At 40.6% G+C, this 26577-nt stretch overlaps 1 protein-coding gene and 1 long non-coding RNA gene across 4 annotated transcripts in view; both read right to left on the bottom strand.

The window, feature by feature from the left end:
- Positions 1-858: 858 nt before the first annotated feature.
- The window catches only part of WLS (Wnt ligand secretion mediator), a 92290-nt gene continuing 66571 nt past the window's right edge, over positions 859-26577 (bottom strand). The window contains exons 5-13 of one of the 3 annotated variants that reach the window (XM_039838553.1): positions 25942-26078; positions 22965-23133; positions 21271-21368; positions 20848-20911; positions 18763-18906; positions 17450-17533; positions 10923-11076; positions 7035-7098; positions 859-1824 (exon numbers count right to left, since the gene is read on the bottom strand). In XM_039838553.1, coding sequence (XP_039694487.1) covers positions 1821-1824; positions 7035-7098; positions 10923-11076; positions 17450-17533; positions 18763-18906; positions 20848-20911; positions 21271-21368; positions 22965-23133; positions 25942-26078 — 918 coding nt within the window. In that variant the 3' untranslated portion in view covers positions 859-1820. Of the gene's footprint in view, positions 1825-7034; positions 7099-7611; positions 10075-10922; positions 11077-17449; positions 17534-18762; positions 18907-20847; positions 20912-21270; positions 21369-22964; positions 23134-25941; positions 26079-26577 lie in introns of those variants that run through there. The other 2 variants (XM_039838552.1, XM_039838551.1) reach the window with 2 other exon arrangements.
- LOC120583208 (uncharacterized) lies at positions 20139-20841 on the bottom strand. The gene is made up of 2 exons (XR_005647731.1): positions 20671-20841; positions 20139-20566 (listed from the first exon to the last, which is right to left on the bottom strand). It is a non-coding gene; the product is annotated as an uncharacterized LOC120583208 (long non-coding RNA).

The following is a 26577-nucleotide window of genomic DNA, read 5'->3' on the forward strand; positions in this document are numbered from 1 at the left end:
ACTGTGAGGCATAAGCTACTTTTAATTCCTGGCACCACAGCGGTTGATCAGAACTCAGTACTTAATGAATTGGTTCATATACCATTAGAGGTTCACCAGGATAGGAAAAGGCCTGAGAGAACATCCAAAATCAAAGTATTTCCTTCTGGCCTTGCTTACCATGATTTTAGCCAAATTCCAAGAAAAGAAAGGATGGGGAGTGCTGAGTGGGTGAATTAAACAGACTGTGACCCAGGCCTTCCAGGCATCAGTCAGTGTCTGAAAAACAGGATGCTCGTAAAATTGTTTTTAGAGTCCAGGAAGAACACATTTGCATGGCTTTAGAGTTTAAAATTCATTTCCACATACATTAACTGATTTAATTGGCATGGCAACCCTGTGAAGCAGTTAAAGTTTATGAATGCCAGTTTGTAGGTGAGGGACCAGCCAGGTCAGGTGGCTTCAACAAGTTCACACTAGTAAATGATAGACTTTTGACAGAAAATTACTTTCTAACCTCAGATCCAGTGTTCTTTTTTCTCTGCTATACCATTTTTCCTCTCTACTGGCAGTTAAAATACAATCAAACAGGCTATTTGTGGAAGTGGGAATAAACTGAGGGGGGTGTAGTAATCTGCTTCTAAACCATGTAACTCCCCTGCCCCATCCTTGTTGCCACAAACGCCAGTCTAAGGAGGTAAACTATCCAGTTCAGAATATACTACCCTATTTCCAGAAATAGATACTGCCCCCAACACTTCAATTTGATGGCAAAATATTATAATTTATCATTAAGCTATTTCCCTCACCCACTCCCCACCCCACATAACTCAACATGGAAAAGAATCTGGGTGCATGTCTACTGGTTGAGCAGGAGGATGACGTTTGCATATACATATATGCATATACATACAAGTTTATTTAAATGAGCAAATCTACACTTTCAGAGGCCGTTTGAAGCATCTTATAAAAAGAAAAAACAATTTAAGCAAGAGGTTAAAAAAGTTTTTCAGACCCAAAGGCCATTTAATACAATAAATCCTACTTGGGTAGTTTAGCAAACATTTTTAAAACCCACATCCAACGGACTGGTTAGTATTGGATATACAGATTTGGTTTCAAAGCTGAAATGCCCCTGGTGTAATAGACCCTCTCATGAAATTCAGTTATTTTATATTATGCCATAAAAAATAGGGACGCATATCTATTGAAACTTAAATATTAACTCAATAGGCTACTTGGTGATATAAATAGGGGGAAAAAAGTGGTCATTAGAACTAGGAATGAAAAGACTATGACACCAGCCTATCTTGAACTGCAAAGGATGTTAACATCTATCCTAGAATCTAAAACAGGAAAAAGAGTTAAATATTCCACTCGATATAGACCCCATCTGGCCCAAATGATCCCCCAAGGAGTATACCCCCAACACATGAGGTTTACTAACCACCTGCTACAGATGTTACTATGTCACTAATTAACAATGATCACAGAAGATGTGTCACACCAGAGGTTTTGCTATTATACACAATGTATTGGTGGCTGCAGGAATCTTCCTCCAAGAGCTGTGGTCAGAAGGCACACTGACAAAGTCCATGCCGCTGGTCCAAGGAACCACAGCTAAGGGACAGGAGCACTCATTTACACCGTAGCTCTCTCTCTGGCATGCTCCCCACTCTAGTTAGAGGGGCTGGGATGTGGGGGGACAGTCCCAGCCAGGTGCTGCAGCCACCTACTCCTGGGCCTCCTTATGAGTCAACTTGTAGAGATCTCGGGTGGGTCCATCCACATGAGTGATAGTGGTGGTGAGCTGGAGTTCTTCCCCACTGTGGACACCCAGATCACCTGAAACAGAGTTTTTGGTGTTAGACATATTCAAGGAGGAAGGAGAAGAAAGCTGGGGTTCATCTGAGTGACAACCACTCAATGCCAGCAGCCCTCTTTCACATTCTGAGCTTATAGAGAAAACCAGGGCACAAGCACCTAGGGTTCAGTCTCAACTTTTTCACTTGTGCTCTGCAATAATTTCATCCATTTTTGTCTCTCAGACAAGAGATAGTAATGAGAGATGAGTCAGCTTACTGTTTATATAATTTGTAGTAATTACTAACACTTAATGAGACCTTACTTGGTGCCTGACGCTATTCTCGATGCTTTATCTTTGATTATATTTAATCCTCACAAGAGCCTTCCAAGGCGGCACTCTGATCATGCCAACTTTATAGATGAGGAAACTGGGAGGGAAGTAAGGTGACTGACTGCCTCAGGTGGTGGAGAAGACACATGACAGAACCAGGAACTAGGCTGAGGCAGGAAGGCTCCTGCTGTGGGCTAGGCCAGCACAACTCCTCTCCCGTGATAGGAGGGCAGGCACGTACACACTTGCTGTGAACAATTTACAAGGTGGCTATGCCACTTGAAGGCAAACAAGACCTGCCTATTACCAACAGATTTGGTAGGTTCTACATATAACGCATTTAGGAACAATTAGGGGTTTTCTCTCCAATGAAAAAGTAGCAGAAGTGTGTTCTGAATTTTCTGCTGCCCCCAGGATTTTGTCCACAATGCCACTGTTTTGATTATTCCACACATTGGCCTTGCAGGGTGCTTGGTCAAAGCTAGTTCTGGATTTGCGTATCTGGGTGAGCCATCAAAAGTTCAAAGCCAGTTTCAAGATGTGCACGTCTGAGAGTCACCAAAATTTCCAAGACCTGACTACCCTAGTAAACCCATTAGCACCTCTGAGTGCTTACCTAAGGAGTCCCTTTCATTGAAGACTTCTTAAGAATTGACACTAGAATGTAATTTTATTCAGGTTTTGAACCAAAGATGCTAATTCTTTAAGCTTAAACTGTAATTCCAATTAGCAGGTCCTAGAAAATGTGTATGATCTTACAGATCATTTGAAGAAACAGCCAAAATGAATTTGGCTTCTTCGTTCTAACGGATATCTACACTATAGTGCTTATCATGTGCCTGACACTATTCTAAGCACTTTACAAATATTAATACATTCAATCCTCATCCCAGCCCTTTGACAGAGGTGCTATTATCATCATTCCCATTCTGTTAATCAAGGATCTGAGGCACAGAGAGCCTAAACAATGTGCCCAAGACCCAAGCTTGTAAAGAATAATGTGGGATTCACATGAGAGCAGTGAGGATCCAGCATCCAGGCTCTTGACTTTTAGGCTACATTGGCTCTTTGTAAATGTTCAAATGAGACTGCCAGCAAAGTATAAATCCATATGCAATGCATTACAGTCATAAATATATACATACAATAATTTGGATGAATTATTCAGCATATTAATTTTGATTTTCTATCTGATGAAAGAGAATTTAACATACAATATCAGTGCATTGGTAGTAAGGAGAGCTGTTATATATTAGTATTTCCTGTATGCACTATTAGGGTCTTAGCATGCCCTGTATTTTGTGAGGATGTGAAGACACTGAGGCTCAGAGAGGCAATTAATTTCTCTAATATGATCCAGCTTCCTCGCAGCCGAGCTGGGATGAGGACCTGGATCTGCGGGACTCTGGCTAGCAAAATCTATGATTCATGTGTGGTTCTACCATAGCTGGAAGGCCAACTTTTTCCCCTTAGGGAATGAATGTGGGAAAATGGCAGTAACGTGGCAGGAATGGGGATCCCTCCATTTGTCTCCAAATTCCCTTGACTTCTATTCCTGCCAAGGTCTTGCTCCATTTGTTATTCTCCCTCTCTCAGCTCCTGCTGCTCTGGGAACAAACATGCTCAAAGTCTCTTCCCATCCAAGACAAAAAAAAACCCCCAAAACACCCTTCCAAAAATGTGATACATTTCTTACTTAGAGGGGAGGGGAAGAATAAAAGGAAAAATGGTATGTTAAGAAAGGAAAATGAAAAAAATTCTTCAGCTTGCATTAAGCCTCTCTGGTTATAACGTCAATTTATCTCAGCTCATTAACAATAAGACGCAGGCTTGTTTCTTTCTAACCATTGCAGAATGAGGTCAATCTCTGGCATTGGATTTAATCTCAAAGGACTATCAATGGATCCATATTTATGGTATTACGGCCACAGGTCCGTAGCTGCTACTTGATTCTGATTCTAACTGCCTGGAATGCATACTGGAAACCCAGAAAGCTACATACACTTCATATAGCTACGTAAGCACAGCTTCTAAAGACTGGCAGCATTTTAATGACCATCATTTGTGTATCTGAGACAACTTTAGTAAAAAGAAAGAAAACTGTGAAGATAATTCTAAGATTGCAGAATTTGGGAGAGACCAGCACGTGGTCTTCTAATATTAATAAGGGCTACCTTATTATTTTGTCCTCAAAACCACTAAAGCAGATTAACACCCCATTACCCAGATATGGAAGCCACAGAGGTGCCACACCGTGAGTTTATGTTTGTTTCTCAAGGTTATACAAAATATATATTGGAACCAGCATTCCAAACCATCTGTGTCTACCTCCAAAGGTTATGTTCTTTCCATAACATTCTTGACTTCATCCTTTTCTGTGAATTTTTTTCTAGTCCCACACTGACCTTCTTCCTGTTCACCTTCAAAGCTAAGCTCAAATATTAACTCCCTGTAACAAAGTCCCTGGTTCACGGCAGAATGAGAAAATCAACAAAGAGTGTGATATTTGTAAAGCTAAATTATTCCCATGCAAATGACTGTTGTTTAAGATTACATCCTTCCTACATTTTGAGTGTTAATAAAATAGTGGATGGTAGGTTTTAAAATTCTTTTTTCTTTTCTAAAGAATATAAATACTTAGCAAAGAATATAAATACTTTAGCACTCATTAAAATACTTTAGCACTCAAAACTTGTCTGGTATAGGCTAGTCTAGCTCCTCCCTGCTGCACTCCACATAGCTAGGTCCAGCCTATTGCACCAGTACTGGTGTTCCCCACTGGGGTTTAGGGCCAAACCCTCAGCTAGAAAACAGGTATGCCTCAAGATGACTGGGCTTTGGTGATCCCTTCCAGGGAACAGGGCAAAGTGGCCTTGGTGGGACAGGGTTCAGAAATCTTGAGTCCAGCCATCTCTCAAACCCTTTCAACTATTAAGGTGGTTTATACCAGGCTTAAGATGAGCCATTTCCCACCCCACCTCCATAGTACCTACAGATACTCAATGCCAGGCAACTGCGAGGAGGGCGGACACAATAAATCTAGAAGTTTTGAGTAAAATCTTAGTGTTGTGGAGTGAATTGTATACCCTCCCACCACCAAAAAAAAAAAAAAAAAAAAAATCATTTGTAGAAGTCTTAATTCCCAATACTGCGGAATGTGATTATATTTGGAGATGGGTAATTAAGTTAAAACGAGGTATTGGGAGGGGCCCTAATCCAATATGACCAGTGTCTATAAGAAAAGGAGATTAGGGTAAAGACACACAGAGAAAAGACCATGTGAAGACACAGGGAGACGATGGTGGTCTATAAGCCACAGAGAGAAGCCTTAGAAGAAACCAACCCTGCTGACACCTTGATCTTGGACTGGAACTCTAGCCTCCAGAATTGTGAAAAAATAAACTTCTGTTGTTTAAGCTTCCCTTTCTGTCATTATTTGTTATAGCGGCCCTACCAAACTAATACCTTAGGAAGCAGGAAGGCCCTCTCAAGAAGGTGACTGAAGTAAGAGCGGTGTCATAGTAATTTTAAGACTCAGAAAATATGATTTTTATTGCCTGAGCAAGAAAAGATTGGGTCACTAGTAGGACAGCAGCCCTGGGAAAGGCAGTAGCAGAAAGTGCCTGACTACAAACAGTAGAGCAGGAGGTGCCAGGCTGGTGATGGCCTGCCATCCGTTTCCCATCTTCATTAAGAAATGGGAAAAAGCTGTCGAGATCCACTTCAGAGTCTGAGTCCAGCCCCGGTCATAAGACTAACTCCACCATTGCTCACAGACATCAAGGAGAAGCCAGTCTGGCCATGCGTGAGTCATCTGACATGCAACCAGGGGAAAGACCTTAATAAAAGGCAAACACTGTCAAAGCCTCCTGACTCAAACCAAACAGGTATTGAGGCAACAAAAGCCAAAGCCACCTTTCCTGTGAGACAAGCAGCAGGAGACCTTAGAAGCCTTCGGAAGTAAAACTGACACAGTATGGTAGCTAAGCTACCAAGATATGAACCTGGGGTTGCTACTGTGGCTTCCAGCAGAATGAGTGTGTCAGAAAGGAGACATATAATGTGAATAGAAATAGAAAAGAACCATTTGGCAATTAGAGTGTCTCCTGTTCTCTGTGTCATAGACATTCAGTCAGGAATTCCGTTTCTTCTCCCAAAACCTTCTGACCAGAATTCTACAGTAGAAAGAACAGAAAAATGAAAGCTATTATCGAGAATCGTCTGACTTCATAACCAGCTCCAACCTTTTTTTCCCACGTGAATTAGTGACTGAGGGGGTTGGGACAGTCTGTCGTGTGTATAGGGCATCGATGTTGTACCCCTTCACTCTAAACTAAGAGTTAACATCTGCCTGCTGCAGTTTGCTTCAGCCTGGGAGGACGTTCAGAATGATTCACAAATTGGTTATGGAAACAGGTAAAAAGAAGAACTTCAATGAAAAGGCAACAAGAGCAGAGTAGAAAATGTGAATGGTCCTTGAGAGAAAGAGGTCTAAAATATCTTTGCTAAATAAAACAAAATTATATGTATATTTGTATATGTGTGTACACATACATAGACATAAAATGATTACATATAGACCTACATATATGTGTGTATATACATATGAATATATATACACATAAATTTATGTGTACATATATCTATGTGTATATAAAATGATTGATGTGAACGTGCTTATACCACCACTGCAGCTATGGTAAATCAACCAACAAGAAGGAAGCCAGAGCTCCACATCCCTATTGCACGAATCAGCTACTGAAAACATGAAAATAGTCCAGGTTGGAGCTATCTCGTCATATCCCCCGTTTCAGAAGGCAGCCAAATAAGTATTGTCTCCCAGACCAGGAAATTGGCATCCTGAGAGCAAGGACTATGTCTCTGTCACTCCTTCGGACTTCACATCACTCCATCTTACCAGCCTAGCACAGAGCTAGGTACTGAGCTGCTCAGTGGTTCACTTCTAAGGGTCACTTTCCGACCTACACAATAAAAGAGAAACAGAAAAACATGAGAAAAAATGCTCTTTGGAAGCCGACCCTCTCTTTGAATCTGCCATTTGCTTTGTTTCTCTTTGTTCATTCCTTGACCAAAAGGGAGACACAAAAGTCTATGCTCTCTGCTTCCATTTCCTTCCTACCCTCTCTCTCGTGACACTTCTTAGCATCTCTCTCCACCTCCCAAGTGAAACTACACTTCTCAATGGTTCTTTCTCTTTCCTCATCCTCTTTGGCCTCTGCTGTATCAGAAACTGCGTTCCAAGTTCCTGGAAATGAGCTTTTTCTTCTTCCAGAATCCATCTGCGAAGGCAAGAAGCACAACACACCTGGGATTCATTCTTTATAGCAAGAGATCTGAATTTTTGGATCTGGACCTTACAAGCAAGGAGTAGGGGAAGGAGTCCAAACCATTTTAAAAATAAAAACTTTCCACAAAAAAGGAAAAGGCTTGAAAGGCTGGGAGAGAAGAAGAAATGTCATCAGAGACCCAGAGAATTTGAAAATACAGTGTATCCCCTTGAGAGTTTATTTTTCTAGGTTTCCTCGTAATATTCTAAACTAGCTCTTTTCAAGGAGCTTCAAAATCTTGGCAAATGTGCCATAATTCCTAGAAAACGTTGTGTGGTCTGGCAGCCGATGAAGACATGAAAGTGAAAGAGAGTACAGAAGGAAAATGATCAGAGAACCCAACATGGAAGCGCCCCCTTCCAAATGCACAAGGTCACAGCACCACGTAAGAGCAAGGGCACGGCCAGCTGACAAGGGCTCATGGGCTGCTGTGAAATCACAGCTGATCATGTCACCATCATAGAACTGCTAAATTGTGTGACTTTTGTGTTTATGATCAGAAGAGGGTCCCAAAAGAATCTGCCCACTCAACTGCTTGAAGAGTGTTTTTCAACAGGGGCTCTATTGGCATTTGGGGCAGGACAGTTCTTACTACAAAGAGCTGTTTTGCTCATCGCAGGACATTTAGCGTCCCCATAATCTGGCCACTAAACGCGAGTGGCACGTCCCAGTCACAGTGACATTCTAAAACAACCATGAACATTTCCAAACGCTACTTAGCAAAATATTCAGGGGACATGACCTCCTGTTGAGAACTATCTTCTGAACTTTCTGTGAATTGCAGTTCTAGTTGTCTTTGATGAAAAAATAAACTGATGGGGAACTGATCAAGTGCTATTGCAAGGTTTCAAGCCTAGGAGGGTGACTGCTGTGCAGGCAAAGTCCTAAGGGAAGCTGCCTAACACCTGGCTGCAACTCAAACATCTGGCCCAATAGGTGGCAGGCAGTCATCTTGCCTCTGCAGGGTTGGCCACAGCTCTGGCCATCTTACGTGCCTGAAAGTGCTGGAGCTGGGCAAATTCTCACTAGTGTCTTGAAACTCCTTACCTGTGACAGAATTACCCTTTGGGCTTCCACTGTATGACAGGAGGTGCTCTTCTGCCCCTTCCTGCTAACAGGAAGAAAGAATTCCATGGTTCCAAAAGACTTTAAGAGATCACTTATAGATGGAAGAAGTGGTACCCAGAGAAATTAAGCAGTTTACCAGTAGTCACATAGCAAAAACAACCAAAATAGTTTATGTACATGAGGTGCCATAGCACAGGTCAGTATTCAATAACTATTACCCATTAAAATGATCATTCCAACATCCATCCCAGGAAGTCCAGCCATTGCTTAATGTGGTAATTCCCTGAAAGGCAGGAGCTCCACCTTTTAGATTCCTGCTTAATACTCTCAAGTCAAAGACAGGTCCATGTGGTTCCTGTCAAAGTCCAACAGTATGATCATGAAATGCATTTGAGATTCTTCTTCATAAGCCCAGAATCCATTCCTGCTGGTGTTATGGAGGTCCACTGTCAGAGAGGCTACATGCTTCCATTTTCCATGTGCATAGTAAAACCCTGAGTACTAGTAGTGGAAAGTGAAGACTCCTTAGTTCACAAGCTTTCTATATAGGACGTCAATCAAACCAAGCATTGGGCAGCTGGGCAGCTAAGCCAAAAGTCTTCTCTCTTGCCCAAGACCCATGGCCAAAGATGGACCAGACAGTGAGTGTGACAAAAAGCAAAGAGTAGGAAGGAAAAGAGGCCTGATGACTAGGATGCTCTTGCACAGAAGTGGAATGTGTAGTACTGGAGAAAGACGGTGACATTGAGAACATTCCTCTATTGGTGACCTTGGCACAGATGCCCTCCTCCCTGCTCTATATCTCATGTTATCACCCATCTTCTTTTACTTCTCTCTCAAGATCACTGGCTTATCTGTGAAATATAAAAGCTAATCTAGAACTCTTATTTCTAAAGCATTAATTCACTCAACATTTTCAAAGCATCCTTAAAATACCAGTCCTTGCTCTTAAGGAGTTACTGTTCCAGCAGGAGAGAAAAGGGACAGGCAAGGTCATCCACATCCACATAGTGAGTACTATGTGAAAAGTGTAATCATGTTCCCTTCAGGCATGATCCTTAGAAGACTCGTTCCAAATGATACACTGCCTGGAAAAAGGGTTCCAGGGCCAAATGTTTTTAAAATTTGGGGAAATACTGTTACCCCCGGCCATTTTAAAAGACAATACACATTAATGTACTAAAGGCACTGATGTCTTACAGTAAAAACTTCACTAATGTGAGATAAAAACCCAATGATTCTCAAACTTACTTGACTACTAAAACCTATCAATATCCCATGGCAATAATACTCTATTGAATGTAATTTGCTGAACTCCAACTCGGGTGATCAGGAAAAGGTTTCAAGGAGGAAGCATTCTGAATGGGCCCAAAAGATGCGTAAAGTTTTATCAGGCCCAGACGGAGACAGGATATAGATCCATTCATTCGGCACAAGCTCGCAGAGCACTCCCTCTGAGCAAGGCCAACCCTTGGTGCCACGACGGACAGCTGGTCTTAAGGGCCTGGTTTCTGCTCTGAGGCAGAGTGAAGGGCACTGGCTCTGAAATGAGAAAAAGCATTTTCTATTTGGGGAACAGCAAGTATGTGGCTAGGGTAAAGCAGATGTGAAAAAGAGAAGAAGGAATAAGGGTGGAGCCAAATAGTGTAGAACTAAGTATGCAAAGAAAAAGGAGCTATCAGATCAGATGTTTACCAGGCCACCTATCCCAAGTCAACAGCACTTGCTTAGGTAGTTATCTTCATTTCTTTCTGCCATGGCTGATAAGAGAATCCCCAGGCCAGCTCTTCCCTTCTTTAGACCTCAGTCTCCTCATATATAAAATGACCAGACCGGCTAAGTTCTCTAAGGCTCTTTGCAGCATCAACATTTGAGACAACACATACCAGCCCTTGAGGAGAAGAAGGCTACGAGGACAGGAGAATATCTATTGGTTTGGACACGTGTCAACAGCCTTGCAGAAAAAATGAACGGGAAAAAAATGAAGCTGGCTCCATCTTCAACTCTTAAGGCTCAGTCCCACTCCACCTGGTATCTTAGGACCATGCTTCTCAAACTAGGAGAATACATGCGGCATACTTTCTAACAGTCAATTTTGCACAAAAAAATTTGAGGAAAGCAAATTCCATTTCTATACTAAAACTGGGAAATGCTTTAGACTAGAATGTAATATTCCCAATGTATTTTACAGATTTAGAAAAAACGAGGACTTAAAGAATTATCTGCCTCGTGCTGGCTTTTTGTCTTATGGCTCCAGAATCCCTAGGGTGATCATTCACACTTGGAGGAAAGGCTTGACTGGGAAACCCAGAGCCTTTGATATTTAAGTCTTGTAGAGAGAGAAGCCTACTTATCCAAAATAAAGCTGTAGTAAAGAGAATGGAACTCACCATTGGACTGGTCATCCCCATAGTTCTTATGGGATGGAGCATACAAGAACATCAAAGCAAAGACATACAGGTTCCACATCCCATAGATGCCTGTGAAAAAGGCGCTGTTCACTTGGACTGTGACACCACCCCACTTCCAATGGCCTTCAGTCACCTATGGGGGAAGAAAAAAAACAGCGACACTAAATTGGAGCCAAGAAGAAACACAACACCAACATAGGAACCAACTGACACAAAAATCAAAGCTCTTCTAAATATGAGAAAAGTGAAGGGCTATGTGAGACTCCATTTTTTAATCTGAATCACACTAGTATGGACAAATTAAGGGCTTACTATGTATGTCAGGCACAGAGTCTGGTGCTCCTCACCTTGGCTGCGCATCAGAACCACCTGGGGAATGTCTCTTTCTGAAATAGCAGTATATGGTTATCCCTAATTTAAAGAAATGGTGTTTGAGTCTTGACACTTATCCATAAGTATAATTCCTCCTCTGTTATTTGTCTTCCCAGCTAGTTGTAAACTCCCTGCAGGCAGAAACCAGCTCTGGTTTGTTTACAGCCCTATCTTCAGTGCCTGATGCACTGCAGGGGCTCAGTGAATACAGGTTGATTAAATAAACAAACGAATCCTTAGAGTGAGGAGTTTTCCTTAGTGGGGCAGTGTGGGGAAGCAGAAAGACACAGGCTCCACTCTTACTTCCTGTTCAAAATAAGAGAAGATTAAGACTCTGAACTTTAGTTTCTTTAAGTTTGAAATAAACTTGCAGGTTACTGAGAATTAAATAAAAATATGTCTAGAAATTTCCTGGCATTTATTGAGTAGTGAACACTCAATACATCCTATTTATATCATGTCACTATGTAAGTCACTCACAAAGGTAATTATGAAGATTTGTGTGCTTTACAATTCTGCAAGAATGTTTTGGGGCTGTTTTTGTCTATGCTAATGACTTGGCAACTATTTTGAGGGCTGCCTGATAACATATGGATTACTCTAAGAACTGTCAATAGAACTGTTGAGCTAAGTGACTAATAACTTGTGCCAGGTCTGAGATCAATGAAATGATTCTGACCAGTTCTGCTTGCTACAGGAAATCCTAGATGGGGATAAAAGAAAGTATTAGACAAATGTTCCTGTGATAGCTTAATGAAGCTGGGTTATATAAACCATCCCTAGGAGCCTCTGCTTCTAGGAGCTAAAGCATAAGATAGCAAGCTATATCTAAATATTAATGACTAACAAACAAGTTGATTTCACCTTCTGTTTACGAGGCAGTGTGTCTATATTCATTCAGTACCCTCTTTATAATCCATGGTCCACTGGGGCCCCAGGCATAATATAGCTGCAAGTACAAGTATTTCCTTTGGAAAGACCTGGAGTGTCAATTAACCAGTCGACTGATTATAAACTTGCTAGTTTTAGTGTAACATTGGTGATACATAAGTTTTCATTTTTGTGACTTATAAACAAACTACCACCATGACCTCATATTTATTTTGGAAAATAATTCACTTTATATGACATGCTCAAGAATGTTTTTTGGCAAAGAAAGATTCATAACCTTTATTGATTTTAGAACAATGCACCAGCATTCAAGCTACTTAGGACTTACTTCTTAGAAATGTCTCCAAATGTCTTTCTTCTTATTTTTAAGTATAGAATATCCTAACTTTATAAAAATCACAATACTTAGAATATACTTAAGATGACTTTTTAATGCATTTAATGGAAAGGGAGAGGAAGCCTTAAGATGGTTCCTGGAAACATATGTACCTGCTGTCATTACAAAGGGAACTTTTTTACATGTGATTAAAGAGGGAGGCCATGCTGGGTGAAGTATAAGATGGAGTAACGCAGTTCTTACTCCGCTGTGTTAAGACGGTGGGCCTGTAAAAGACCCTACTTCCTGTGATATAAGCTAGGAATACCTAGTATTGACAATTTTGCGGAAATTGATTCCTGCTGGGATTGGCATTACCGATCTGAGGAAATGCTCACCTGAATGGCTCTCAACAGACCGATGTCAGTGAGTGAATTTGGGCAAAAGTATAGGAATGTACAGACAACCAGTGTAGATACATGGAGATAGAAAGGGGAAATAGAAACAGTCACTCTTAGAAAATATCTGATTGAAAAGTAAAGAAAAATTATTGTAGTTCATAGCAAATCATAATAATTGCACTTAAAAGAGGTCAGTGGGTAATAACTGTTATTTCATTTAAGTTTTGCTGTCTATTGTATTCCTTTATCATCATTTAAAACAAGTAGTTAACACAGATATTAGCAAAGCTAAGATTTTAAAAATTATAACAAGGATAATAACAGTTAACATTTATTCAATGCTAATGGTTCATCAGGTACTACACTAAGAATTCTACATGGAAGATATTATTTAGTCTAGAACTAGTCTAATAACTCTATGAGGTAGGTAGGTAATATTTCCACTCAACACATGGGTAAACTGTGACACACAGAGGTACAACATCTTGCCCAAGACTGCTCAGCCAGAAAGTCGTGATGGCTCTGACTCCAAAAGAAGGTGTTCTTACCTATTTATACAACACAAGAGTAGGAATATTATCTCACACAGGGTGAGTCACTTAAGTTAATATTTGAGGCAACCATTCTGTAAGGTCGAATGTCTTGAAAATTCACTTAATTGACCATAATGCACATTATACAGTATATATACACATGTTTTATTTAAATCTTATAGTAATATATATGCACTATATATCTTAGACATAATAATGGGTGGTAAATAATAAACTGTATATATGCAAAATACAGTTTTAGAGTAGAACCACTGAAATGAGATGCTTATACTTTAAGGAGCACACAGGAGCCGAGACAGAAGAAATAGCATTTTCACGTCCCCCTCTAAGGTTTGCTTTGAGACACATGCTCGTTGCTTAGAATGGAGTTGGAGAATTACCCATACACTTAATTTGTAATCTCTAAATGTGTTATTTTCTGCTGAGGGCAGAGTCGAATTTGCATAAATAAACTATATACAGTGTCGCTCTGCTGTTTGAAGACTCAATTGTGTTTTCCCCTCTCCTCTTTCAATTATTCATGCCTGAGCCATCCTGAGCTCTGAGCACATTCCCACCAATACACACCACAATAAGCAGCCTCAACAGAGCAGGCCTTGTAAATCCAAAATCTCATTAATACCAAAGCAGAGAGGTGACAGTCACCCCGTTTTAACTTTCAGAGAGAAAAATCAGGTAGCCCCAACCAAAATAAAACAAAAAGAAAAAAGATCATCTCCTCGCTGTATAAGTCTTATTTCTAAAAGTTCCTGTTTTTCCTGATTTAACATTTGAACAATTTACTTTTGTATGAAACCACCCAATTACACCCCTGGAGCCAAGCGAAGGTCAAATCCCTTTACACCCAGTAGTCTTGACAACCAACATTCCACTTAACAACAAGATTTCCAAATCCCAGACACAGGCTCTCTTACTGGAAACATTTCCTCTGTAAGTAACAGAATGAAGTGATCACACGCACACAAAAAAGAGCTGGGGACAGGCTCTCTGGGAGTTTGCTGCTTGTGGCTTGACCTGAATGTCAGACACCTGGGGGTCCCCTTAGCGAAGGTTGGTGACCTTCTCCCCTGCATTGCACTTCTGTTCCCTACTGCTCGTCACCTCTAAATGGAACGCCTCTTTCTTTTCTAGAGGAAAGGGGCTAAAATACCAGACTGTGTGTGATGTGCCATCTCTTGGTTGCTAGGACTGAGGCCATTAAAATGGCAGGCATTAAAAGACTGCACCTCAGTATCCAGCTACAAAGCCTCAAGGTCACTGCATTCCACAGCTTCCCATCGGCCTTTCATTCCTGGCCTCAGAGCTTCAATATCCTGGCGAGATCCCCTCGCATTATATTTCATGGGGCTTAAATGCAAGCTCTCCCAGCAAGCCTGAGAGTATAATGGGAGTTTTAATACATTCCTTTTACCTAAGGCTGGGATCTATTTCAAAAAGTTACCCAATAGGTTTTCTTTCAGGTGAGCTCATTGCTGAGACATTCCAAAATGACATTAAAAAATAAATCCTCTGATGACTATATTAATACAGTACCTGGGACACTGAGAGTTATGCCTGAAAATGTCTTAGATATCTATAAATAAACCTTAAAAAAAAAATAACCCAGCAGGAGGAATGTGAGGAGCTAATGGAATCCAAAAGACCTCATTGCTACCCCCTTAGAGTTGAAATCCACTCTGGGCCGACGATTGCAGCAGATATAAAAAGCCAGCCACAGGCTGGAGCTGTGTTAGAAAATACTGGGGCAATGGAATATTAATCTCTTTTTCTCAAAAAACCCCCCCCACAAACTCCAGTCCTTGAGAGACTGACCTCCTTTGCTTTAAAAAGGTGCCCTCATTAAACATGTATGAGGTTAAATTCGGACAACATATAACCACCTTAAAGATCGGCCAAATGTCCCTTCTTGACTTCAGGTGGAAGAGACTGCAGAGACAAGAGTGAGTGGGATGGACTGTAGAGAATGACTTCGGCTTTCTAAAGAGGCAGAACACGTGTTAGGACCACAGTACCCTTTTTGAGAACATATTTTGGTATTGCCTTTTATGCCTCAGCCCAACTTACTTGAGGTTCTGTTTCTCCAAGCAGTGCACCCTGCTTTCTTGGCCTGTCAGATCTGGCTGTATTAAGTGTCATAGTATTACCAAGATACTGGAGGACTGGTAAGCATTTTGGTCACACAAGGGAATCAGCCAAGGGATGTCAGGTCTCAGACATCCTTGTTTAAGCCTCAGCTGGTGGAATAAAAAATTCATTCAGAATTTGAAATATTTTTACTGCATTTGGAGTGGAGAATGAAGTGTCCAAGTTTTCGTAAACAAACAGTCTGATACAAATACAGCACTGTTGTAGGTCAAAGCAGACGTGATGAACAGAACTTGGGAAGACATGTATGTATATTTGTTTTATATTTTTCTACATTCACTTTAGCCTTTAGCAGCAACATTAACACTGCCCCGTGGGCAAAGCTAACAGGACTCTAGTGGCTCCTAACTTGGGTTAGAGGCACCCTTGGGTGTCTTTGGATAAAATTCAAGGGGTCTATGACCTCGAATGAGAAAAAAAACTGTATCTTTATTTTCATCAGTCTTTAACCAAAAGTTACTGTTTCTTTCAATTATGAATATAGAAAAATCCCTATAACATTAGTATTATCTATAATTTTGTCACCAATAGAGAGATCATGTTTTCATATCAATAAGTTATATATCTGTAATGTGTAAATTATAAGCATATATCATCTATCTATCTATCTACTAACCTATCTGATTCCATTTGAAATCGAGATTGTTTTATTCTACTCATTTAAAAACATGCAAAGAAGAGACTCATAGCTTTCACCAGGTTGCCTAAAGCATTCATGGTACAAAACACCTTTGGAGCCTCTGTAGTACTAGAAGAAAACTTGCTAGCAGAATGGGGCAGGTCTTGTCCTAAGGCTCTATCTGCACTACTAATATTCTCGGCTTGGGCCAAATACAGGGATGACAGAGCAGTTGGCAAAAAAGTTAAAAAGACTGAGTTCTGATCCCTAACTTATTGTACGTGCTTTGGCACAACACTCACCCTTCTTGCTACTCATAAGGGCACAGCTATTCAAGCTCACAATGTGCCAGGCACACTGCAAAGCATTTTCAAGCATTACTCCATGTGATCCTTACAGCTGCCTTCTGCGGGTGGTATTATTATATCCATTTTACAGATAAAAAAAATTAAATCTTAGAACTATTAAGGAACCTGTCCATAGTCCCACCCAGCTGGTAAACAATATAAATGGGAAATATCTCTAAGGCCATTAGAATTCATACTGTGGCAAACTGGGATAACAATTCCTACCCTATTTATTCATAGGATTTTTGTGAAGCTCAAATGAATGACAGATACATAATACATTAGATTTAAACAGTACTTTCTACTTTCTAAAATAAGTTACCAATATTTTTAAATTATTAGCATTATTGAGATTTTCAAGTACAGCAAAGTGTTGAGTTTGGGAAATTATCAGCAAAAGAATGATTCTATCAAGAGGACTTTTAAATTTCATTTCATGTTAAATGGCAATATAATTATTACAAAGAATGACTGATGGACTGTAAAAGGATTTATATTAATGCTAGATAAGTATCAAGTCAAATTAATACTTGCTTGTTGGTGTTCTGCTGCAGGGCTTGAAAAGTTTATTCTCTTAAGTAAGTTAATGAAACAAGCACCTTTCAATCTGGCTGTAGGCTTTTAACTTATTTAGTAACTTCTTCCCCCTCTGAGGCTGTAGTGAAAGGGAAAATTCAGTCCATTTCTGGCCAGATAATAACAAGTCCCAGACTGGAGCAGCCTAAGAAGACATGGCTTCATGAGCTGCACAGCATTATCGCCTCCCTGCTCCTTTCTCAGTAGCTCTATAGAATTTTTTTGCGCAGAGCAGACAGACTTCTCCAGGGGCATTCTCACCCTGACCCCTCAGGGCCCACTTACCTGACTAACAATGAAGAAGATGACAGTCATGGCAGCACAGGCCAAGGTGATAAGCATGAGGAACTTGAACCTGAAAATTAGCCCCTGTTAGGTAAGAGAAAGACTCATTTAACATTCCAGCAGCTACCATCAATCCTTTTCTTAATATATAAATCTATAAAAAGCTAATTTAAAAAATCTATTAAACCAAGTCCCTAAGAGTGATGGTAAAATAATTTCACATAGTAACATTTCTCCTGCAGAGGTGAATGTGGCTGAAAAATGTATCCAGCCAAATATTTCCTATATTCTTATCTCTCATGAAACAGCAATACCAGAGCCTGGGAAATTATATTCACAGCACGTCTTGGGGCTGCTAATTTCCCTGCTAAGCTGGTTATGCTTCTCTGCAAGGGTTCAAAGTTACCAAATCCAAGTTTTCTGCGGTTGTAATAAAATTCTGCTCCAGTGAACAAAAAGAAATATGCATATTAATCAACATGAAGTGGATTTGGTTGAGATTTTTCATGTGTCACTCCAGCTCTAGAGACAAGCAAAGCTGGAGAAAGTACCCGGGGTTTCCTGAGGGCAGAACTGAAGGGAACCTGTGTTTTGGGGAGGGACACCTCTTATTCAGGGGCTCTCATCTGCAGATCCACTGCACATAGAAACACTGGGGTTCTGCGGTTTCTGTTTTTCTTCTCACAGAGGAATTAGGCCCATGTCTCTAAGGACAGCCACTTCAGCATGAGCCCAAGAGATCCTTGAGAAATTAAGAATGTGTTGCTTGTATTCGAGAGTTAAGGATGTTGAGTGCTTTTCTTGAATCAGGCACATAATGTATGAACAGAGATTACTGAACTCTATCTGAGCACCTGGCTGGATATTTCAAAGCGAGATGTGGGCTCCTGGAGTCTGGAAATCAGATCACCTGGGATGAACCCCAGTCTTAACACTGTTTCTCTGCAAGGAAACCTAAACTAATGCCTCACCCCAAACCAAATCCCATTTCTACCACACTCAAATCTCCCATCTAGTATGCACCCACATTCCATCCCAAAGCTGAAGAACCTGCTGGGCAAGTTTACTCCTCACTGGGGACAGAAAGACATTTATCCCACAGAAAACTCCAAGATTTAGACAGGCTCCCTAAATGCTTCTCAGAATAGCCTCTTATTTTGCCCAGGGACTCTATAGTACATGTGAATCTCTCAATCTCTCTTTGAAATAAAAACTTCCACTCTCCAGGTGTAGGGTGTGTGTGCCTGTGTGTTTACACATCAAGCAGGAGATGCTAAGTACCAGTTCCTGAATGACCCAAGAGATCTGCTTACCTCATAGTGCAGCCGCCGGACTTTGCTCATGGCTGGCAGGCTAGACTGCTTTCCGTTGATGTTTCGAAACACCTGAAATACCATGAAGCACAGAAACAGGAAGTAGAGACAGAGGCAGATCCCAGCCACAATGATGAAGGCCATCTGACAATGTCCAGTAAAGGAAATGGCAGGCTAGCCAAGGACGCAAGCACTTCTCCCCAGTTCGGTTGGCAATACTCTTTATCTCCAAATAGTTAGGCAATTTTCAGAAAGATAAAAGATGAAAACCTAGCATTTTAATGCCAGTGATAGAGGTTTTCTTTTTTTAACCCCTAGTGATGGAGGTTTTCTGACACAAAAGTACCACAGCAAGGAACGTTCCAAATTGTTTCTAAGCCAAATAAGAAGAGAAATGAAGATTTGCTTGTTAAACATGCAGATTCAAGGGCCCACCCTAGACCTAAAACACAGAATCAGAATCTGCTTTTTAACAAGGTCCTCAGGAGATGCATATGCAGAATAAATTTGAAAAGCATTAAAATATTGGATGTTGTTTGCAAAATAGTGACCAGGGGGAAAGCTGCATTAAAATCACCAGGAGTAAAAATACAGGTGGTCCAGGTCTCTCATCACAGATATATGGAATCAGATTTTCTAAGGGCTAAGAATCCAATTATAACCATCTTTGAGAACCAGTGGGCTATACCCTGGATTTTTATACGAATATTAAGATAGCTTAGAATCAGGAGGCGTGGGGTGGGGGTAGGTACAGTAGCAGCAGGTGCTAAGGGACACTGACCACGGGATTAAAGCAAAACCAGGAATGGAGTTCTGTTTGTAATCTTCTGTTCACCACAATAAAAACCTTGTTAAATGGACCAGGGAGCAGAAAAACAGATGGCCAAGGTAGGAGTTGAGGATGGTGGCAATATACTTTGAGACCGATCAAGGTGACTTGGAGACCGATCTTTAAAGCTCAAGCTGAGAATCACCAAGGCTTTGGGTAGAGTGAGGTGGCTTGGGAGACAGCAGTCCTGATTCCAACTCCTTTCTGCTACAACTCTACCTCAAGCTGCATCAAATATTTTAACAAGTGTGAACTCAGCATGCACATTTCATTAAATAACATATTTAATGAAGTTTTTCCTTCTTTTCTAAAATCAACAGTACCTTGGATTGAAGGGAATATAGTTATTTGCTGTAGGAGTTGAAATTTTATTTGTCAAAAGGGTTGGAGTAGACTTAGCATATAAATTTTCCCTGTGTGGTGCAGGTAACATTTTTTGGTTGGGGGAACAGGGGAGCAGGAAGCTCAACTCTCATCTTTAAGATATGACACTACTGATTTAGTTTGCTCGCAACGTTCTTGTGATACTAAGAAGACAATATAAACATCATGGCCAGACATAGCGTATTTACCAACACATGACAAGATATTATCCAACAAGAAAGAATACAACTCAAGCCTTTCTCCCTTCTACAGGGAGAGTCTCAAAAGCATTTAACATATTATTCAGGAAGATAAAATATTTAAATCCAGCATCCTAAAAGGGATAAGCTAAGACTGTCACTTCTGCTTCATTAAGATGTCTCAGACAGAGTTTATGTCAACCAACCAGAAGCCCTGGTGATGCCTCTGGAACTAATCACCTTAGCCTTATCTCCACTTGGTCTCGGAAATGAACAGCAGCAGCATGGTATGCCAGCTCACCAGGGTCGCTGTAAGAAGTCTCACACACAGGCGACTTCAGAAACAGTCTCTCCCACAGGGACCCAGAGAGGAAACTCCAGGGCTCCAGGGAAAAGCTAGTCATGCTTCAGTCTGCAGTAAACAAGTGGAGAATAGATAGGGCACAATCAGAACAGCAATTCTGATCCCTCTGCCGTGGGGACGTGGTGCAATCTTCTTATTTTGCTTGCTCTCACCCAGGCTTGAAAGCAAGCATTAATTCCTCTCATTATTTGCTTTAATTGTGCTGTTATCATTGGTCTAAGGATCAAAGCTCTGGCTGAGCACATATGGAGAACATCATTAGAAAATGATCTTGGGGACTGGGCAGTTGGGGGAAGAAATAAAACTCTGAGCTCATCCAGGAAGGATACAGCCAGCTCTGTTCCAACATCTGTAGTCCAGATACTGTAGAAGGGATTTGTGAGTTGTACCCCTCTACAAAGAGAAACAAAATGGAAAGGCAAGACACAATTAGTACAGAGGCAATGGGCAAATTTCCTTTTTACATATTCTTAGCTTTTCAGTCAGAGTGGTAGGGGCTGTATTTAGACCAAGAAAAGTCACAGAGGACTTAAAGACAAATGGAGTTTGAAGTATATGATCAGTCCAAATATTTTGCATCTTTAAAGCTTTGCCTTTGACTTAATCCCAAGCCTTATCTGAGGATGTGACCATGTCCAACACTTTTATTCGACAGACCTCTAACCACCCTTCTCCCTTTTGAATACTCTTCCTAAAGAGCTAGGAGTGGACATGGTGACAGGCATTTCAGAGACCCACAGGCATCTGCTCACCTCTCACACACGTCAAATATGAAGAGGCAGAAAGGGCCAACAGCAATTGGTCCAACTTGCTTCCAATACCCTGCTATGTGATTCCGCTCATGCTGATCCTGATGAAAGCCAAATTGAGACATGGAATAAAGACAAGGAGAGCAAAGCGATTCTATAGATGAGTCAGTCATTCAAACAATCCTTGACGACAACTTATTGTATATTGAGCATCACGCTAGACTCTAGGCATACGAAAATGAGTAAGACCAAAATCTTTGTTCCTAAGAAACTCACTTCTGTCAGCCCGTCCTTGAGGGCTCTCATGGTAATAACAACAGGATGCTATAGGAACACTAAGAAAAGCTTTGTAGTTTAGTGGGCCACAAAATCACTCGTTCAGAATTAAATTCCTATGTGATTTATCATTTGTGTTTGTTAAGGTGGGGTGGTCCCCAGAAGATAAAGACTGTAAGGCATTAAAATATGTCAAGTGTAGGAGGTCTCTTATGGTTAGGAAAACAGATACATGTTTTCCCTGTTTTTATTAAAAATAAGAATGATTCTTCTTGATGGATATACAAAGACACTAAAAGGCAGAAAATGAAGGAATGTAAAGTGAGAAAATGGAGAAAGGCAAAAGACATATCTTAGCATCCGGGCTGGACCAGGTAGGACAGTCCATACCAGCCTGCTCTGGGCAACCCACCCTGGTAGTCCGTCCTGCTGCTGTATCTGAGTCCCCTCCACTCTCAGTCCCTGCTGCTGATGGTTCATCTCAGTGTGTCACTGCTGGCAGACCCCTCATGTCTACCCCAGCAGTATCCATTCTGGTTGGTCATACGGAAGTTATCTTGGGAAGAAGTGTTTGGTTCTGTATAAAGTCCATTATAATTCAGCTGGGGTGGGGAGGAATCATATAGGTGTGAGGTCTGGGCAAATCCTCCTCCTAACTGGGTTCACTGGGACTGTCTGAGTTTGCAGGCTACACTGATTTAGTCTGTAAAATTTGTGCCACACAAAAGAGAGTCTCCATACATATTTTGCAGTTTCCATGTCTTTAGTTTGAAACTAGATGGTCTCCTCTTTACTTGCCAGCTCTCACTGGTCTCCTGGAAGGGCTACAATGCTTCAGAAGCAATGATCAAATGCAAATGAAATTTAAAAACAGTCCACTTGACTATGAAACCCAAGTGCCCGACATGCGGCCCAAGTTCCAGCTGGCATATCATTCTAGCCACAATGTGATGATGGCACCGTTCTTATTTTTAACCATGGTACCTTCAATCCCTCTTGAAATATGATTTGGTGTCTGTGCAAATCAGGAGGTCAGTTTTTCAGGGTAATAGGAGTTATTAGGCCACCTGGATAAATTGCCAGCTGGAAAGAACTGGGCCCACATTCTCCAGTGGTTACCTTGGTCCTGGGGACAGGCAGAGCAGAAGCCAAAAGATAAGAAATAATGATCATCATTAACATTTGTGTGTTTACTTTCTGCTACATTATTCACATTTAAATCTCACAAAACCCTATCTATAAATTCCATGTTATAGATAGGGAACCTGAGATTCAGAGTGATTTAAGTCAGTTGACTATGGCCATACAGCTAGTAAGTGGTGAAGGAGGAACTTGAACTGAGGGTCTGACTCCAGAGCTCACTCTTGTAACCACTAATTTATTCTGCCTTGTCCACTGTCCCTTCCCCGGTGGACTCTTACCATCATGTGCTCGCCACAGAAAATAATCCAGAAGGAGAGAAGCATTGCATAGAAGATACCCTGTCGAATATCTCCAAACAACAGCATCCAGGTCCAGTCGAACCCAATGGAAAACCATTCCACTGGGATATTGATAAAAGTCATGGAAATTCCAAGGGCAAAGATGACTCTGATGGTGAGAAAATGTCAGGAAAACAACTTTACTCATTTGGGAGGCAGATCTTCAAAAATCAGAAGTCAGTTTGGGGAATTGAGATGTCATTTATTAGTGCTGAAGCCATATGATTAGTTTCCTATCTCTCATAATGAGTTTCTACACAGAAATGCAAAATGTCTTATTCTGTTGGCACCACTGCAGAATAAAGGAGTGTTGCATTAACTTTTCAATATAATTGAACCTAACTTACTTAATCCCCAGGACTTTATTTTGGTACCAACTCAGATTAAGAGCTTCTTACAATGTTTTGCCCTCCCTTGCCTTCTTAATCAGACCTCATTGAATGTAATTATCCTCTCTTACATATCCAGGTTAGCATTAAGAACACTCATTATTACTATGATATCCTCAGAACTATGAATTACATAGGCATATGCACTTCAATAATAAATGACTCCAAACAATAAGAAATACAAATTCTTTTAGCTGCTTTCTTAGTTTTTATTTTGCTTTTCTATCACACAATTAATTGCCACTTCTCTATCAAAATATCATTCAGTCACTGATTTATTCCTACTTTCGTTCATACCAATGAAATACATGTTTGTTAAGCACAGATCATGTGACAGGCATTTATTAGGTCTATAGATAAATAAATAGGACCAGTTCTTTTACTCATAGAGATATATTCAGTGGCTGAGCCAGATAAAGAGAAAGTGTGATAAGCAATGTGATAAAAGTGTACACAGGCTGCTACCAGGACATCTAATTTTGACAGACACAGAAATGGACCTGAGTTGTGAGTCAGGGTTAGGGAGGTGGAAAGCAGAGGGAAAAGCCTGGATGGAGGCAGAGAAGCCTGGAACAGACTGAAGCATTTTGGGGATCTGCATGTAGCAGGAAACAATAGGACATGATACCAGAGAAGTGAGAAGGGCTGAGCTCATGAGGGAACCTGCATACCTCAGCAGAGAATTTGCAATTTATCTTGAAAGAACTGAGGATCTAATAAAAAAAGGTTAAACAATTGAGTGACATGATTCCTTTATTCATTCAAAAAATTCATATTTAATGAGTTCCTACTATGTGCCAGTCACTATTCTAGAAGCCAGGGATATAGTAACAAACAAAACAGACAAGTGAAAGTTGCATTCAGATGTGGTGAGAGAAAGGGTATGGAAGGGAAGATAATAAATAAAAAGAGTGAGTATTATGAAGAAAAATAAAGTAAGGTAAGAGAATGGAATGTGATGGGATGCTATTTTATATATGGTGGACAAGGAAAAGCCTCTAAAATAAGAGACTTTAGAGAAAGGCCTGAAGGATATGAGGAACTGAGCCTCAGAGGTAGCTTAGAAAGAGCATTTTAGATAGCAAACAGCAAGTTCAAAGACCCTGAGGTGAGAGCATGCCACCAAGGGGACTTGTGGGTTAGGTAGAAAGGATAAGGGATGAGATCAGCATTACAAGGGTCCAGAACATAGACAGTTTCGAGCAGAGGAGTGACATGATCTGATTTACACTTAAAAAGGAACAATCCGGCTGCTCTGCGAATAGATTATAGGGAGGGAAATGGAAGAAGCAAGGAGAGCAGTTGAGAGGCTATCTCCAATAACCCAAGATAGAAATGATGGTGGGTTAGATTAGGGCCGTAGCAATGAAAATGGTAAGATTTCTTTGTGCGTTGGATGAGAAGTGTGAAAAAAAGAGAAGTAAAGGATGACTCTTACATGTCTAGCCTAATCAGGGGACACATGGAGTTGACATTTCCTAAGATGGGAATGCCTGGGAGAGGAGTAAGTTTGAAGTGGTAGGAAATCAAGTGTTCTTTGCACATGTTACATTTTTGTGCAAGTGAAGACGTTGAATAAACAGCTGGAACATTTGGGTCCAGAGTTGGGAAAGGCTGGGGTTGATGATTATAAATTAAGAGTTATCATTTAGGTGATTATTCAAATCGTGAGACTAGATATCACCAGAGTAATAAGCATAGCTAATAAAGAGAAATGCTCCAAAGATTTAGCCTTGGCTCTAAAGTTTAAGAGGTTAGAAAGTTGGTTGGAAACAGCAATGGAGATTAAGTAATGGTCAGCAAAGAAGGACAACCACAAGAGAGATGGAGGAGGCTCTGTGAAAAAAAAAGCGAGTTATCGATTATGTCAAATGCTGATGATGAGTCAAGAAAAGTGAGGATGGAAAAATGACCACTGTATTTGGAATGCGAAGGTCACTGGTGATCCTGTCAAGAGCAATTTAAGGAGGGGTGAAATGGATTTAAGAAAAAATATATTTCTATATACAGAAAGATATACAGATAAGTTTTTTAAGGACTTGTGAAAAAAGAAAAAGCAGAAAAATGGTGTGATAGCTTCAGGAGAAGTAGAAAAAGGAAGATTTTATTTAAGAATGGAGGATGGTGTGGAGTGTTTGTACATCAATGGGAATAATCCAGAAAAAAGGGAAAAGTCCATAACATGGAAGAGAAAGGGGATATATCTATAGGAGCATCATCTTTCTGGTGGTAAGAGAGGTTGGACTTAGGAGAGAGGCAGTTCAAACACTGTAACAGAGATAAATAACTGACTCAGACCATGGGAACAAGGAGCAAGGACATAATAAAAAGCCAAAAGAGATTAGGATTTAATAATAATTTGCATGGGAAAGCTAGAGGAGAAAAAGGAATCCAAAATGACTCCTGGTCAAATCAACAGCCCAATTAACACACTGACCACTTGAACCAGACCCCAGCAAAACCAGGAGCATGGCAGGCAGATCATGCAACGCTGTGTTCCTTTAGAGTGCTCCAAAATCAGCTCTTACTTTTCCAGAAGCACTGGCGGTCGGGACATCATGGTGATCCTTCTCCAATACCACACCATAATGATGAAGATGCTGGGTGTAAGGAAGGTCTTCATGGCAAACCACACCTTGGTAAAGCCTCCATTTTGGTGGATTCCCTAGAGCGATACCAACACAATTTTGAAGGTGAATATATCTTCGTATTATTTTCTACCAGCAAATGCATTTTGGAGAGAGGTGAGGGGAGACCTTGTCTGCTAAACTTTCAAGATCAAGAGCTTTCACATTCACAGCATGTATTTTCCCCAAACTTCCCCAGCTCCTTCTCAGGTATCATAGAAATATAAAAGTCATAAAAATGGACCCACTGTATACTAAGGAAATGATTAAGAACATGATCAAAGATTTTTCTGTAAGGCTTTCATTGAAAAATTGGAGATATCTTAGTTGCCCAAAAGGTTGAGATGGGGAAATGCTAAGTGGTATTGCAAAGTATATATGCATTATATTCACAATGATCATTAAATTTAAAAAATAAAAAACAAAACCAATAGAGTATGATCCCGTTTTTGTAAGTGAAAGTTTATATACAGAAAAAAATCTGGAATCAAAGCCTCAATCATGGTTATTTCTCTAAATGGTAGGATTTAAAGGTAA

The sequence above is a fragment of the Pteropus medius genome, unplaced genomic scaffold, assembly GCF_902729225.1.
Source record: "Pteropus medius unplaced genomic scaffold, Ma_sr-lr_union100, whole genome shotgun sequence".
NCBI classification, from domain to species: domain Eukaryota; kingdom Metazoa; phylum Chordata; class Mammalia; order Chiroptera; family Pteropodidae; genus Pteropus; species Pteropus medius.